Source organism: Camelus bactrianus, chromosome 3 (genome assembly GCF_048773025.1).
Source record: "Camelus bactrianus isolate YW-2024 breed Bactrian camel chromosome 3, ASM4877302v1, whole genome shotgun sequence".
Classification (NCBI taxonomy): Eukaryota; Metazoa; Chordata; class Mammalia; order Artiodactyla; family Camelidae; genus Camelus; species Camelus bactrianus.
This window is the reverse complement of record NC_133541.1, coordinates 45143012-45156703: the sequence shown is the minus strand read 5'-3', so window position 1 is coordinate 45156703 and position 13692 is coordinate 45143012. Positions and strand designations below refer to the sequence as shown.

At 34.5% G+C, this 13692-nt stretch overlaps 1 protein-coding gene across 8 annotated transcripts in view; it reads left to right on the top strand.

The window, feature by feature from the left end:
* ADAMTS6 (ADAM metallopeptidase with thrombospondin type 1 motif 6) overlaps window positions 1-13692 on the top strand; it is a 263530-nt gene that overhangs the window by 167861 nt on the left and 81977 nt on the right. For 6 of the 8 annotated variants that reach the window (XR_012504565.1, XR_006722682.2, XM_074358973.1 and 3 more), the window contains 2 exons: window positions 10190-10335; window positions 12407-12470. Coding sequence is in view for 6 of the 8 variants with exons in the window: in XM_074358973.1 (XP_074215074.1) it covers window positions 10190-10335; window positions 12407-12470 (210 nt within the window). In the remaining 2 variants the exon portion in view is untranslated. The remainder of the gene's footprint in view (window positions 1-10189; window positions 10336-12406; window positions 12471-13692) is intronic. The other 2 variants (XM_045512417.2, XM_074358978.1) reach the window with 1 other exon arrangement.

Genomic DNA, 13692 nt, shown 5'->3' with positions numbered 1-13692 from the left:
CAGTATGAGAGAAAGAATTAATAGTAGAAGAAAAAAATTAAACAATATATTGAGCATAGAAATTGTTGCCAAATAATTTTAGTTTCATCAGCCTAGTTTTCAACAACTATAATTATTAAGAATTGTTCAAGTAGATAAGAATAATTTATGCTATTCCTGAAATTCTTTAGGAATTGCTATATATGTGGATTCTAGTATTTATTGCCATGGACTAAATTTACAACAATAACTACTACTATCATCTGTTCTCAGTTCTGACTTCTTCCATGTTAGTTGGGCTGGTTTCAACAGAGATTACACTGAATTTCAGCTTGCAATCTGATGTTTAAATAAAAAGAATGAAAGCTTTTGGGCAGCTGTCACAATTTATTAATCCTTGCTGATGGCTTCATTCAGGATCCATGACCTAGTGCCGTGTTGATGGCTTTTCCATTCTGAGTTTGGAAATGTTGGTAAATTATGCTAAATGTATGAATTGATAGGGTCATTTTTAAAGGATTAAGGATCTTTTTTTGAGACTTTATAAGTAGCCAATAAAAATACAGAGACCTTTACACACTACCAAAAATTCCTTCTTTTTTTCACAAAAGTAATAGAAAATATTAGGAACCACATTCTTGAAACAACAGTCTAGGTTTATTTTGGAACCAACAACTCTTGTCAATGACAAGTAGCAATTTACATCAATCTGTACTTAGAAGAAATACACAACTGTAAGGGGAAAGTCACAGTGTGAATCTCTCTCTTTATTTACCATTGATTGATTATTATTCTTGTGATCTACACCAATGGTCTACTGTTTCTATTTGTCTATAATAATACTATCATTAGGCCTGATGGCTTTTTTTATTTTACTTTATTTTTTAACCCAAAGCATAAAGAACTCATTCTTTTAAACACCTCAGAGCTCTCCTAAAAGCATTCTGTAAATTATATAATCACTCTAAGTTAACCACAAGTAGTGGCTATCTGAGAACATGTAATTCAACTCAGTCATCTGTCTGATAAATATATTTAATACCTTATCATTTGTGCTTAATAGCAAAACTCTCAAATGTCGTATCTTATAGCTTATGTGCATATATTTGATAAAGATCAAATTTTCTTTCAAATTACAGTTTGAAGGTTACTTAGAAAATACTCTAAATAATATCAAAGCTAAGAGTATTGAATTTAAATTTAGATAAGCAAATAGAGGGAAATATAATTACATCCAAGCATAAATAAGAATAACCACAGACAGGAGACAGTGAATAAAATGGGGCAAAAATATATTTGGTTTCTAAAGATTTGCATTCTTAATCTAGGTTAATGGATGTCAACTTTTTGATCCTTAAACTCTTCTTTAAATGGGTCTATGTAACTCTGATAAATTACGCTTGAAAAAAAAAATGGGTATGGTCGAGTTAAAAGAACCCCTTGCCTGCCTCCTTACCCTGTCCTTAGAGTCTTGTCAGCTTCCAGCATATCTCAGCAGAACATCTTGGGCTCCATGAAAATCTATTTAAAGAACTTGTACATGTAGCAAAGTTTGTCTACCAAGAAGTCATTGATATTCACATTAGAGTGTAGTTTCATAAAGTCAGTATGTTGGATTTCATTATCTAAAATTAACCTACAAAAAAAACCTTAGCCATTCTTCCAGAGACATGAAGGCCAATAGACAGCTTTAGGCATAGCACTAGGAAGTTTTTAAATGAATGAATGAATGAAAAAACATACACATGCAGATTCCTAGAAAGAAAAAGACAGAGTGCTAGGCAAAAAGCCTCAAAATATCCCTATCATTAATACCTCTATCACTATTAATTTATGAAGAGAGTTTCAAAGAACTAGATCACTCTACATTTTTTAAAGGAGAAAAGTACCAAAAACTACTCAGTGAGCTGAGCACTTCTTAATTTATTTTTAATTTATTTTTTTTACTAACTGCATTTGCCATGTTATCTATTTATGAATTGTTGTTGTTGATCATTTCAGTTATTTTTTCCTTTAGGGAGAAGCATGTTTACAGTTGCCAAATGCAGATTTTCCTCCTATGGCTATACCTATTTGGATATTAAACCAGAGTTAGAGTTCAGAAGTTTGACTCAAATCAAAACAGCCATGCAAACACCTAGTCACAAAATTAAAGTGAAATTTTCAATTGGTGTAGGCAAATTTGTGTGGCCAGACTGTATTCTTGCCATATAAAAATAGTTGGCATTATCAGTAACAATGATGATGATAATAATGAATTGTTTCAAAGTATTTACACTGTGCCAGGAACATATTTGTTCTGTTTGCTATTGAGAAAAATCCTGGGAAATGGGGACTATTTTAACTCTGTTTTACAGATGAAGAAAGACTTGAAAGCCTAAGATTACACAGCAGTTTAATAGAGAGCTGAGATTCCAGCCCAAATCTTCCTGATTTCAGAGTGAAATCTCTTTGCTGCTTCTGATCATACTTTACTTTCAGATGGGAAATTTTGCAGAGAAAAAAGAAAATTTTCATTGTTACACTGAGCCTGAGATGGGTGGTAACAATATATTTTACCCCTTTAATACTAAGTTGATTTTTCATTTATTTACCTGTAACAGTTTCTTATCTCAAGAATCACAGTAAAAAGGCATCTAGACAGAACATTGAGCCTAAGACTATATGATAGTGTTACAACTGGCAAAAATAATGAATCTCTACTTTAAAATGAGAGAAAATCTATCTATATCTTTCATACAGGTATTGTGAGGATGGAATGAGAGAATATCTCAGTGACTTTCTGTGGGCTTCCTCAGAGGTGCTAGTATATATTACTAGAGCATCATCATTACTTTTTATTATTATTTGCCAATCTTAGATGATGGTGGGCAGAAAATTCTTTGGCAGACAGTCTTAACTGGCAGTAACGAGCATCACAGACTATAAACATGAATTTATGTGTCTCAGAAGTATGAATGGAATATCCACAACCTCTGATCTTAACTCTGAATTTCAAAACTACTCACATCCGAAGGAACAAGAAAGAACCTACATCCTGTCTAGCCAGCAGGATAAAACCAAAGCTGCTCTTAGTTTTTTTTAATAAATCTTTTTTTAAAAGGTTGGAGGAGGGGAGAAAATGTGGCTCAAATGATAGCTTAGACATATCCAGAGGACTGGATCCACAATGATCTCGTCAAACTCTGGCTGCAAAAGATATGGGATCTTTGCCCGGGGGCACAGTTCCACAAATGTTCCATGTAAGTATGGGAACTGTTCCATGCACATTTAGCAGATGGAGTAAGAAATATGGCCAAAAAATTAAAAATTGATATTTGCATGAGTCCTGGGGGGTCTGACATCGCTATTACAGCCATTGGATGTTTGCCTGAATAAGCCATTCAAGGACTGAATAAGAACCATATGGTCTGAATGGATGTGCTCAGGGACAGTAGCATTAACCAAAGGAGGAAATTTGATGAGCCCAGACAGTGCTCTGGTACTGTGTGTCCATGGGTCAAACTCCTACAAATCAATCAATATAACTTTCGGCCAAAAGAACTTTCCTTAGTCGTGGCATCAGCAATAGCCCTTGGGACAGAAATCAGAGGTATACCATATTTGACAACATAGTAAACAAAGATTTAGACTAAAAAACTCTGATAGTAGCATTGGCATTTTTACTGCACAAGATAGTAAGGGTAATCAAAACCCAATCCTCGCAAGCCTGATGGTTACCACAAAGAAGGTTACAGATACTTGGTTTATTGCCAGAAGATTGATTTAATAATTCTACAAGGCCAAATCAGAGACATAGCCCAGCATTTGGGCTTACATATACATGACATTGATTCCTAATATTTTTGCATGAGAAACATAGGACAGGATTAGAATAAGATTATTACATGCCCTTCTGAAAGCCCTGCATGTATAATTGGACATTTGCAGCCTTAGATCTTAATTCATTTAGAGTAGAATGTAATATGTTTTGACTTGGTCCCAAACTATAAACACAGGAAGTGGAGAAGGAATAGCTCTTCCAATTGCTCTAGAAATTTAAATTGTACAAGATGACAATTTCTGATTTAGAATTTGGGCTGAAAGAAGTTTTAGCGTTCCCACACCTGGACAGCAGAAAGATACGGCTTTTAATAACACTGTGCTCGAACTCTCAGCTTTTCTGATTTGGGAAGGATGTTTTATATTGAATCACCAAAATGACTTCCTTTAAAGTCTTAGCTTTCCTTAGAGGTATCTCATTCCAGATGCTGGCTAGACCCAGTTGCTGGCTATGGTGCAAGATCTACCATACACATCTGAAAATATCTCTAGATTAAAAAAAAATGTTGAAATACTCTGTGTATATGCATTTCAAAATTTTTCTTTGTAGAATTTTGACAAATTTTCAAAGTTGGATTGTTTGATTTATAATATATCTTGCTTAAGCCAATTCCCAGATGGAGATCATGAAATTCAGTGGTCTAATAGCAAGAGGTGTTGTTTAATGATGAGTAAGTGTTTCTTAAGAAATATTTTAAAGCCTGACTGGAATATATCATCTTTCTAGATAGTTTTTAAAACATATTTCTTTTATTTAGAAGGAATGCGAAAAGCAAGAATGAACAACTTGGGATTTTATTTTTGGAATGTGATAGTTTCATTTCATTCACCTTTCTGAATCTGGTTAAATACACCTGAATTAGCAAAAAGATGAACAAATTTATCCAAATTATCTGGATAATTTAGGTTGAAGTAACATGACTGATATTTAGAATAGTTCAAAATCACTAGATTGGCTATTACCCTTGGGAATAAAGATTTAAACCCGGTTTTCATCTGAATATTTAACTTTTCTAGTTTAAGAAGTGAAGTAAGATTCTACACCTGTGGAAATAGAGCTTTTACAATTTTGGCAACTTCAGGTTTAAAAAGATAAAAATAGAAAATACAACTCTAAACAGATCAGTGAGCTAGAAGACAGATTAGTGGAAACCACTACTGCAGAACAGAAAAAAGAAAAAAGTATGAAAAGAAATGAAGATAGTTTAAGAGAACTCTGGGACAACATGAAACACACTAACATTCGCATTATAGGGGTCCCAGAAAGAGAAGAGAGAGAGAAGAACCTGAGCAAATTTTTGGAGAGGTAATAACTGAAAACTTCCCCAACTTGGGAAAGGAAACAGTCACCCAAGTCCAAGAAGTGCAGAGAGTTCCATATAGGATCAACCCAAAGAGGAACATACCAAGGCACATAATAATCAAATTGATAAAAATTAAGGATAAGGAGAAAATATTAACATTAGCAAGAGAAAAGCAACACATAACATACAAGGAAACTCCCATAAGGTTATCAGCTGATTTTTCAGCAGATACTCTACAGGCTAGAAGGGAGTGGCATGATATATTTAAAGTGATGAAAGGGAAAAACTTACAACCAAGAATACTCTTTCCAGCAAGGCTCTCATTCATATTTGATGGAGAAATAAAAAGCTTCACAGATAAATAAAATCTAAAAGAATTCAGCACCACCAAACTAGCTTTACAACAAATGTTAAAGGAACTTCTTTAGTCATCAAATCATTAGAAAAGAGAACAAAAAGAAGAAGAGAAAAAAAAAACCTACAAAAGATTGCTTTGAAAATTTGGGATCTTTTATGGTTCCATATAAATTTTGGAATTGTTTGTTCTAGTCCTGTGAAAAATGTCATGGGTATTTTGACAGGGTTTGTGTTGGCTCTGTAGATTGCTTTGGGTAGTATGGCCATTTTGATACTGTTGATTCTTCCAATCCAAGAGCACAAGAAATCTTTCCATTTCTTTTTATCATCTTTAATTTCCTTCATCAGTGTTTTACAGTTTTCAGAGTATAGGTAACCTCCTTGATTAAGTTTATTTCTAGGCATTTTGCTCTTTTTGATGCAATGGAAATGTCTATGCCAGTTATAAAATTCTGGTTTTTGAAGTGAAAAAGAAAAAGTGAATGAAGGGCCACAAATGGCAAAAAATAAAAAAAGAGAAAGAAAGAAAAAAAGAAAATACAACACTAAAAACTCTCACCTTTATTGTGCTTACTGGATTTATATACTTCAAGTTGCTTTATTTGGTATAATCTAATTCTATGATGACTTTTGCACATTAATATCTTAGTATATATTGACTAATATAATCCTCTAGAAATTAGCTCAAATAACTTGATCCACATGAAGTTCTCTATAGACTTCTTAAAGCACATATTATGAAGTTTCTTTAACTTACTTAACTTTATTTATCTTATAAATAAGTTTCTTTTCTTAAAACCATGTACTACATCAAGATACTTACTACTACTACTACTACTGCAGGAGAGAAGTAGAAAAATCCCAGAGAGATTCTTTTCTATAAATACAAGGTAAGGGGAAACTAAATAAGCACAGAAGAACATTGTGCCAGAGAGAAGTTAAACAAGTCCTTTGATAGATTTTTAACTTCTTTGAAGGTATGTTTGCATAGAGCTCATTTCTTAAGTCATCCTAATCCAACTATATTATAATTGAAAAGTAAAGGTAGTCCCCATTTTATAGTTAGAGAAACTAAAGAAAAGGAACAAATGACTTTCTTTGGACCAAAAAAAGATATTGCTATAATGAGAACTCAAGTTTGTAACACAGGCTACACACAGACTGAAGTTGTCCCTACACAGACTAAGTTGTTAATTAGTTGTTAAACTAGACGCTAATCTCTTGTCAGCTGCTAGATGGCTGAACTTATATTATCGTTGTGAATTCTTCATTCTTTACCCATTAATCTGTGTTATTTAGCTTTCTGATGTAATTGTCTATTATGTTACAACTCCATGGAATAGATATAATCAGTATCATGAATTTATGCAGTAAAAGGTTTTAGCCAACCACTCATGAAATATTATTGTCTTGTAGATGTTAATTAATTGTAAGAAATGAGCAACATTTAACAGACTGAATATTTGTATTTATCTTTTACCTTAAGAATAAGTTTTAAAAGGAAAACAAGAAAATTTGTGTAATTTCTTTCCCTGTTCTACATGTTGTGAGCATGCAGGAAACGTATAACAATATTATTAAATACTTTAGAATCTATATCTTTCAATATTTTTGTGGCTTTCACAATTTCGTCCCCTGAAAAATGCAGAAAGTGAAATTTTTTCTCTACCAATTATAAGAATACTTAAGGAAGTATGAAATAGCCCGTGGGTGTATATTTGCAGCTAAATGGGTTTAAAAAAAACCCTCTAGTGTTATTTTGTACTTTATGTAGTAAATACAGTTCAGTAAAGTATATTAGAGTATTTTTTAATGTCTTCAAATATATAATCCTACACCTCCAGTTGATGTTTTTCCACTGATTTTTGTGTATGTTTGGACAGATAATCCTTTTCTGCCAGTGAGTGACCCTGGGCAAGTCAACCTCCTTCAGGTTCTGGTTTCCTTATTTGAAAAAATGAAATGCTTAGATCCCATAAATACCAGAGTCCCTTTGAGCTTGAAGTGCTGCTCTGCGATGATATAAAATAAATGTTAAGTTAAATTTATTGTTATTTGAAATCAATGCTAAAATTCTAACTTAAGAAAAAACAGGCAGATTTTAAGATTTGGAATTTTTAGTGTTAATTGTCACTAATTGAAACCAAAGAAAAAAATCAGTAATTGCTGGTTAATACTACATTGCTCAGTTACTCTTATAGGAAAATAGGTGCAGGCATAAATATTCTTACGCACAGCTATTTGTAATAATAAAAATGAAAATCAGGAGATTATTTGATCCACCACTGTGAGTTTATATAAGTGAAGGTCTGACACAATTAGCATATCATTATACAGATGGTTGGTCTTCAAGATCAATTCAAGGTAAATCATAAGCTGGCAACTGGAATGTTCTCTTCCTCTCACACGTGCACTATTAGCAACCCTACTCTCAGAGCTGATACTGTATTATCGGTTCAGCTAACTACCTCAGCTTTATCATCTTGGACAGCTGATTTTTTTCTTAGTGGTAATTTTCATTGTCCAAAATTCATAAACTTTTTAAAAGTCCTACTTTAATATTTATTTTATTTAGGATCAAAATGTTTGGCTTTATAGCCAGCCACATTTTGACTTCCTCTTGCCTGATTTTTTTATGGACAAATGTTAATTGCTCAGCACTTCTGTAAAAAAGTCCTTTATACTGTTACAATTACTGAAATAGTCACTGAATGCCAACCACCAGGAAAACAAAGATAAATTTGACTTTCTTTACCCTCTAGTATCTCCAGTTCCTTCCTGACATATAGTAACCAAAATAAGACACAGAATTCTATAATTTAACTAATTATTCATTCATTCAATAAAGTTTTGTTGCGTATTTATTATATTTTAGACACTGTTCTAGACATTGATAGAAATGTTCTATCCACTCTGTCCAATGTTGTGGCCACCAACCACATGTGGCCATGGAGCCACAGAAATGTGGCTCGTGGGTCTGAGGAACTGAACTTTTAATTTTAATTAATTTAAATTTGAATAGCCATGTGTGCCTCTCAAGGCTTTTGCATACTAAGTAGAGGAGACAATAAAAGTAATAAAGAAGTAATTTGAAAAATAAACAGAGTAAAGTAGTAGTAAGTAGTAAGAGGGGACCGAAACAGGAAGACGAATCTCTGTATATCCTGGAATGGGCAGGAAGGGTAGTGCAGTGCCACTGTTTCAGAATAAGGATGGTCAAGGAAAGACCTCTCTGATGAAGTGACACTTGACCTGAAACCAAATGATGGGAAGACAACAATATGAGGAATCAGGAGAGGAGTCTTCCCAGGAGGACTAGCAAATGCAGATATCCTAAGGACAGAACAAGTTTAGTGTACTGAGGAAGAGAAGGAAGGTCACTGTGTCTGGAGCATTCCATACAAGAGAGAATAAGTTCAGGGAAGGAGGTAGGCGCTAGATCACAAAGGCCACAGTTGAACAGAGTTGAGGGAAGGAGGTAACCACCACAGTCTTTTAAGCAAAACAGTGACATGAAGCAATAATATGTTTTTAAAAGAGTTCTCTGAGAGCTTCCTGGAGAATAGACTGATTACAGGCAGAAGAAAGTGAGGCGGGAGGACCAGGTAAGAAGCTATTCCATTTGCCAGTTTAGTCTAGAGCGGTAGCAGTACAGATGGTGAAAGTGACAGAATTGTAGATATATACAGTTAGTATAATAAACTGATATATAACATAGTATAGAGTAATAAACTTTCTAAAATCACGTGGCATACTCCCTTCACATTTTAATATAAGGGTTGAAATTTTATTTAACAATCTGACATTGCTGACAGTTACTCAGCTCTAATAATGTTCCCTATTGTTATTCATATAAAGCAATGACTTTCATAGCATCAGTATGGTTCATCAAATTTTTATAGCTCAGAAAAATGCACCAATAAAAGCCTAGAAATGCTTGTTTTTTAAAAAAAAAGTTTCATTTTTACCATATTCTGCAAATAAGATTTATCATGTTAGAGTTATGAGCTGATTATGCGATGTCTGCGTCTCAATAAATTATTCCTGGCTTTCTACTTATGTGCAGTATGTGTGGTTTATTGCAGAGAGTAAAACTGAGAAGAATTCCAGTACACATGTTTGTGCAGGGGCTATACACATGGCTAGTCATTGTATATAAGGGTTTTTTTGTACCCTGTCCCTAGTGTCTTGGCATTACTTTTATTATGTCTGCAGTACTCATGTAGATGAAATGCCACAACACATTCTTTTACTATTGTAGCCTCAACCAGGCTTTTTTTTTTTTTTTTAAGAAAAAGCAATTACCATCATAAAAATTCCTTACTGGGGAACTTTCCATATTGCGTTATCATTCCATGAGTCTAATAATAGTGGAATATAAAGAAAAAAAATTTTTTTAATACTGAAATATCTAAAAAAGACTTTTGAGGTCTCTATAATGAGAAACACTAAAAGTCTGGAGGAGGAGAAATAAGAAAAAAAGAAGTAAAGTTTTTTAGACTCCTGGTACTTGTTACAGATTTATAAAGCATTGCCTAGCTAAAGATAATTTACAAATCACATGCACCTTTACCAATGTCTAAACACAGTTAAAGAACTCTCAGTCTGTCATCTGTTGGGAGATTGCTAATGCCTGTAATTGGTCATTGCCTGACCTTTATGTATTTCTATCCTGATAGCTCTATCTGCCTAAAAGCTAATTCTGTGTTTTCTGTGAAATCTTGCAGTGGTGTTATCAGGGAGATTGTGTTCCTTTTGGCACTTGGCCCCAGAGCATAGATGGGGGCTGGGGTCCCTGGTCACTATGGGGAGAGTGCAGCAGGACCTGCGGGGGAGGCGTCTCCTCATCCCTAAGACACTGTGACAGTCCAGCGTAAGTAGCTAAAGTAAGCCGGAGCCAACAAAAAGACACAGTTGGAAATGATTCAAAGCTGTGGTTTCGCATGTTATCTGTAAAAACGTTTCACTAGTGAGCCAAGTGCTTGTCTTCAGAACAAGCACTAGGCATAGGAAAGTGGAGGAGCCTTGTTAGACAGACTTTCTTTTTTTTCCCTTTCACCTTACTATGTAACCAAAAATAAAAGAAAAAGAGAAAAGAAAAGCATAGTGTATCTATCCCAGGTATAGCCAGAATTTTAATCTAGTAATAATCAGATAGATTTCCTCCTGCAAAGACTACTGAATTATGGATGGATCCAGGTCTGGTCTTAGCTACATTACCATTATTCCCAGGAAACCTAAGTTCTTTTCACATGTCACATAAAATTATTACTGCTACATTAGTATCAAAAGGACCAATGAGAGCACTTCAAGGTTTGAAACGCCTTGATTCACATCACAAATCACAATGAGAAGAATACTAACCATGTGTTAAAATAGTTTCCATTCACATGCCCCCATTAATCATCTTCCAGGGCTGCCGCCACTTTTCTCCCCGTGACTGTTTTATGTAGGTCAGACTGCTCCTCTCCCACCACTCCTTTTCGCCAGCCAGAGTCCCCCTGGCGTAAAGCCAGCCCCATCAGTATTCCTTGCTAGCTGTATTACTTCTCTCTCCCACCAGTGCCCATTGCAGGTGGACGATTCCTCTGGTTGGTCTTTCCTGTCCTCCCCGGGCCTGAACTGCTCCTTAGCTGCTACAGGTCAAGTGCTCTCATTTTTGTCTAGAGCTCAGGTCGAGGGCCTTCCTTCCTGACAAATATTTGGTACAGAATAATGTTACAATATCACTTCTTTTTTTCCCCTTTCTGGGGTAAAAGATGATCTATTTTAATTTTTCGCTTTTTCTCATTTTAACTCATGATCCCTCCCTTTGGTTCCTCTCTCTAATGTCTCTTTTCTTCATTTTTACTCTTTTTAGCTTGAAATTGCTTCCCTTTATATTAGTTCTTTGTTTCCATTCTCCCACTTTCTATTCGATTATTACCCACCTGCTATATAGAGCTCTCTGTCACTGACTCATGAACCAGCCTTGCCACCACCACCCCCCTACCTTGTTTTTATCTGACCAACCCATTTCTCCCATGCTGGTTCAAGCTGGGCCATTTTTTCCCCTTCCATAGAGTCAGCATTCACTGGAATTCAAAATATATTACAAGTGTAACTTTGATTTTCCCACTGATACCAGTGAGCCAAAATTATAGTTTAGACAATCTTTTTTAAACAGTTACAGAATAATTAACCTAAGTTCAACTGCAGGCATAAAAGCATAAAACCCTATGATAATAGATTATATACCCAGATACTTAAGAGAATGACCTAGACCTCTCTAAGAGAACAAGTTATTTTTTTTCCATTCAAGAATAGCATGCCCAAGGAATAACATATGGCTTTTCCTAATGTTAAATACTTATAAATTAATTTATGTAAAGCAAATATTTGACATCCTAATTTAAGTATAATATAAAGTATTATAATGCAGGCCCGTCTCATGTTTAGATTTAATTTTTTAAAACTTCATATAATATTTGAAATGAGATATAAATTTATTTCTGCATTTTATACTTTAAAGTGAAGCTATTCCCAACCTGGAAAAAAAGCACTTTCCATTTCCTACTTGGTGAATATATAGCATCAGATTATGTGTTTTGTTGTATATGATTCAAATGGCTTTTTGTTATAAATGATTTTTAAACTCGTTGCATTGAACTGAGCACCTATTTACTATGATTAGAAAATACATTGATTTAATTGTATTGTCTTAAGAATGTAAATCATCACAATTAAAAGCCTTATAAAGTTACAATAAATTACCTTAATTTTTGTGCTCAACAACCATAATCATTATTACTATCACCAGCATGATTATTACTTTAATAACTAATAAAGTGTCAAATTTTGTATTTTCTTAAAGTAAATGTTAATATGTTTTCATCAAGCAATTTATGTACTCTTCATGTGGTTAGATATATTATATTCACATGTTAAACAAAATGTGTTTTCAGACCTTCAGGAGGTGGAAAATATTGCCTTGGGGAAAGGAAACGGTATCGCTCCTGCAACACAGATGTAAGTAAAACCAAACTCTGCTATGAAAAATTAGCTTACATTTCCCCTAGAGCAGGGAAATATTTTAAATTGTAAGCTATTTGATCAGAAATCCATGTGTGTGAGGGTCACATGAATTTTTGAAATTGAATGGAACCAGCCTCAAATTCATCAATTCCATCAACAAGAGTCAAGAGGAAGCTTCATTACTGGAAGCAAATACACTCTCCTGCAACAGAGTCAAGAGAGAGACACACACACCCTGAACTTCCCTGACCCCCCAGCACTCGCAACTTTGCCCCCATTATCTTTCTTGAGTTCAAGAAACAAGGATTAATCTTATTATGCCCTTTATTCCATTTTATGTTTGCTATGGCAAGAAGTCCCAGACTCCCTCATCACTCCTCATCTCTTGCCATCCAAGCCCATAAATCTGCATATCCCCACTTCTGTTTCCTAACCCTGCCGAACCACTGAAACTCTTTTGTGCCCTCAGAAACTCACAACCCATCATCAGCAAAATTCCTCATATCCTGACATCTCTGAATTTTCCTTCCCTTCATCTTCTTGTTCTCATGGAAACTAGCTCTGTGATACTGCTTCCTCTGCAGCCCTCAAAAGTTGAGGACATGTATTTTCTCCCTTAGCTCTCGAAAGACTGGGCCTGGAAGTGAATTGACTGTCTTCTCTATATCTCATTACTCTTTCTAGATAGTTTTTCCTTCCTTCTATCTAAAAATTACAGCTTTTAATTTCATGTCATCAGAGTAATACCCACACTCCATACTATTTCTCACTCTTATGCTCTCCAACCCTATACTTATCTTAATTCTTGATTATTCATAAATATGTAGATGATTTTTCCAACATCTTCTCTTCTAGGTTTTTCTGTAAGCGTACAAACATGCTGTTATTTCTATCTTGAAAAAACCTGCCATTTAGTTTTCCACTTCTTTGCTCCTTTTGAAAGAAAATTCCTCAAAAGACTATCTATACTTAGTATATCTAATTCCTCTTCTCATTTTACCCTGAAATTGTTCCTCTCAGGATTTCACCTCCATCATTCTATTGAAAATGTTTTTATCAAGTCACTGATGTCTTCCATGTTGCGAAACCCAATAGTCAATTCTGAGTATTTATCTTACTTGATCTTCACTAGGTTTCCATGACACTGTAACTTTTTGGTTGTCGCTCTATATTGCTGCTTATTCTCTCTCATTCTTCTTTGCTGGTTCCTACTGTT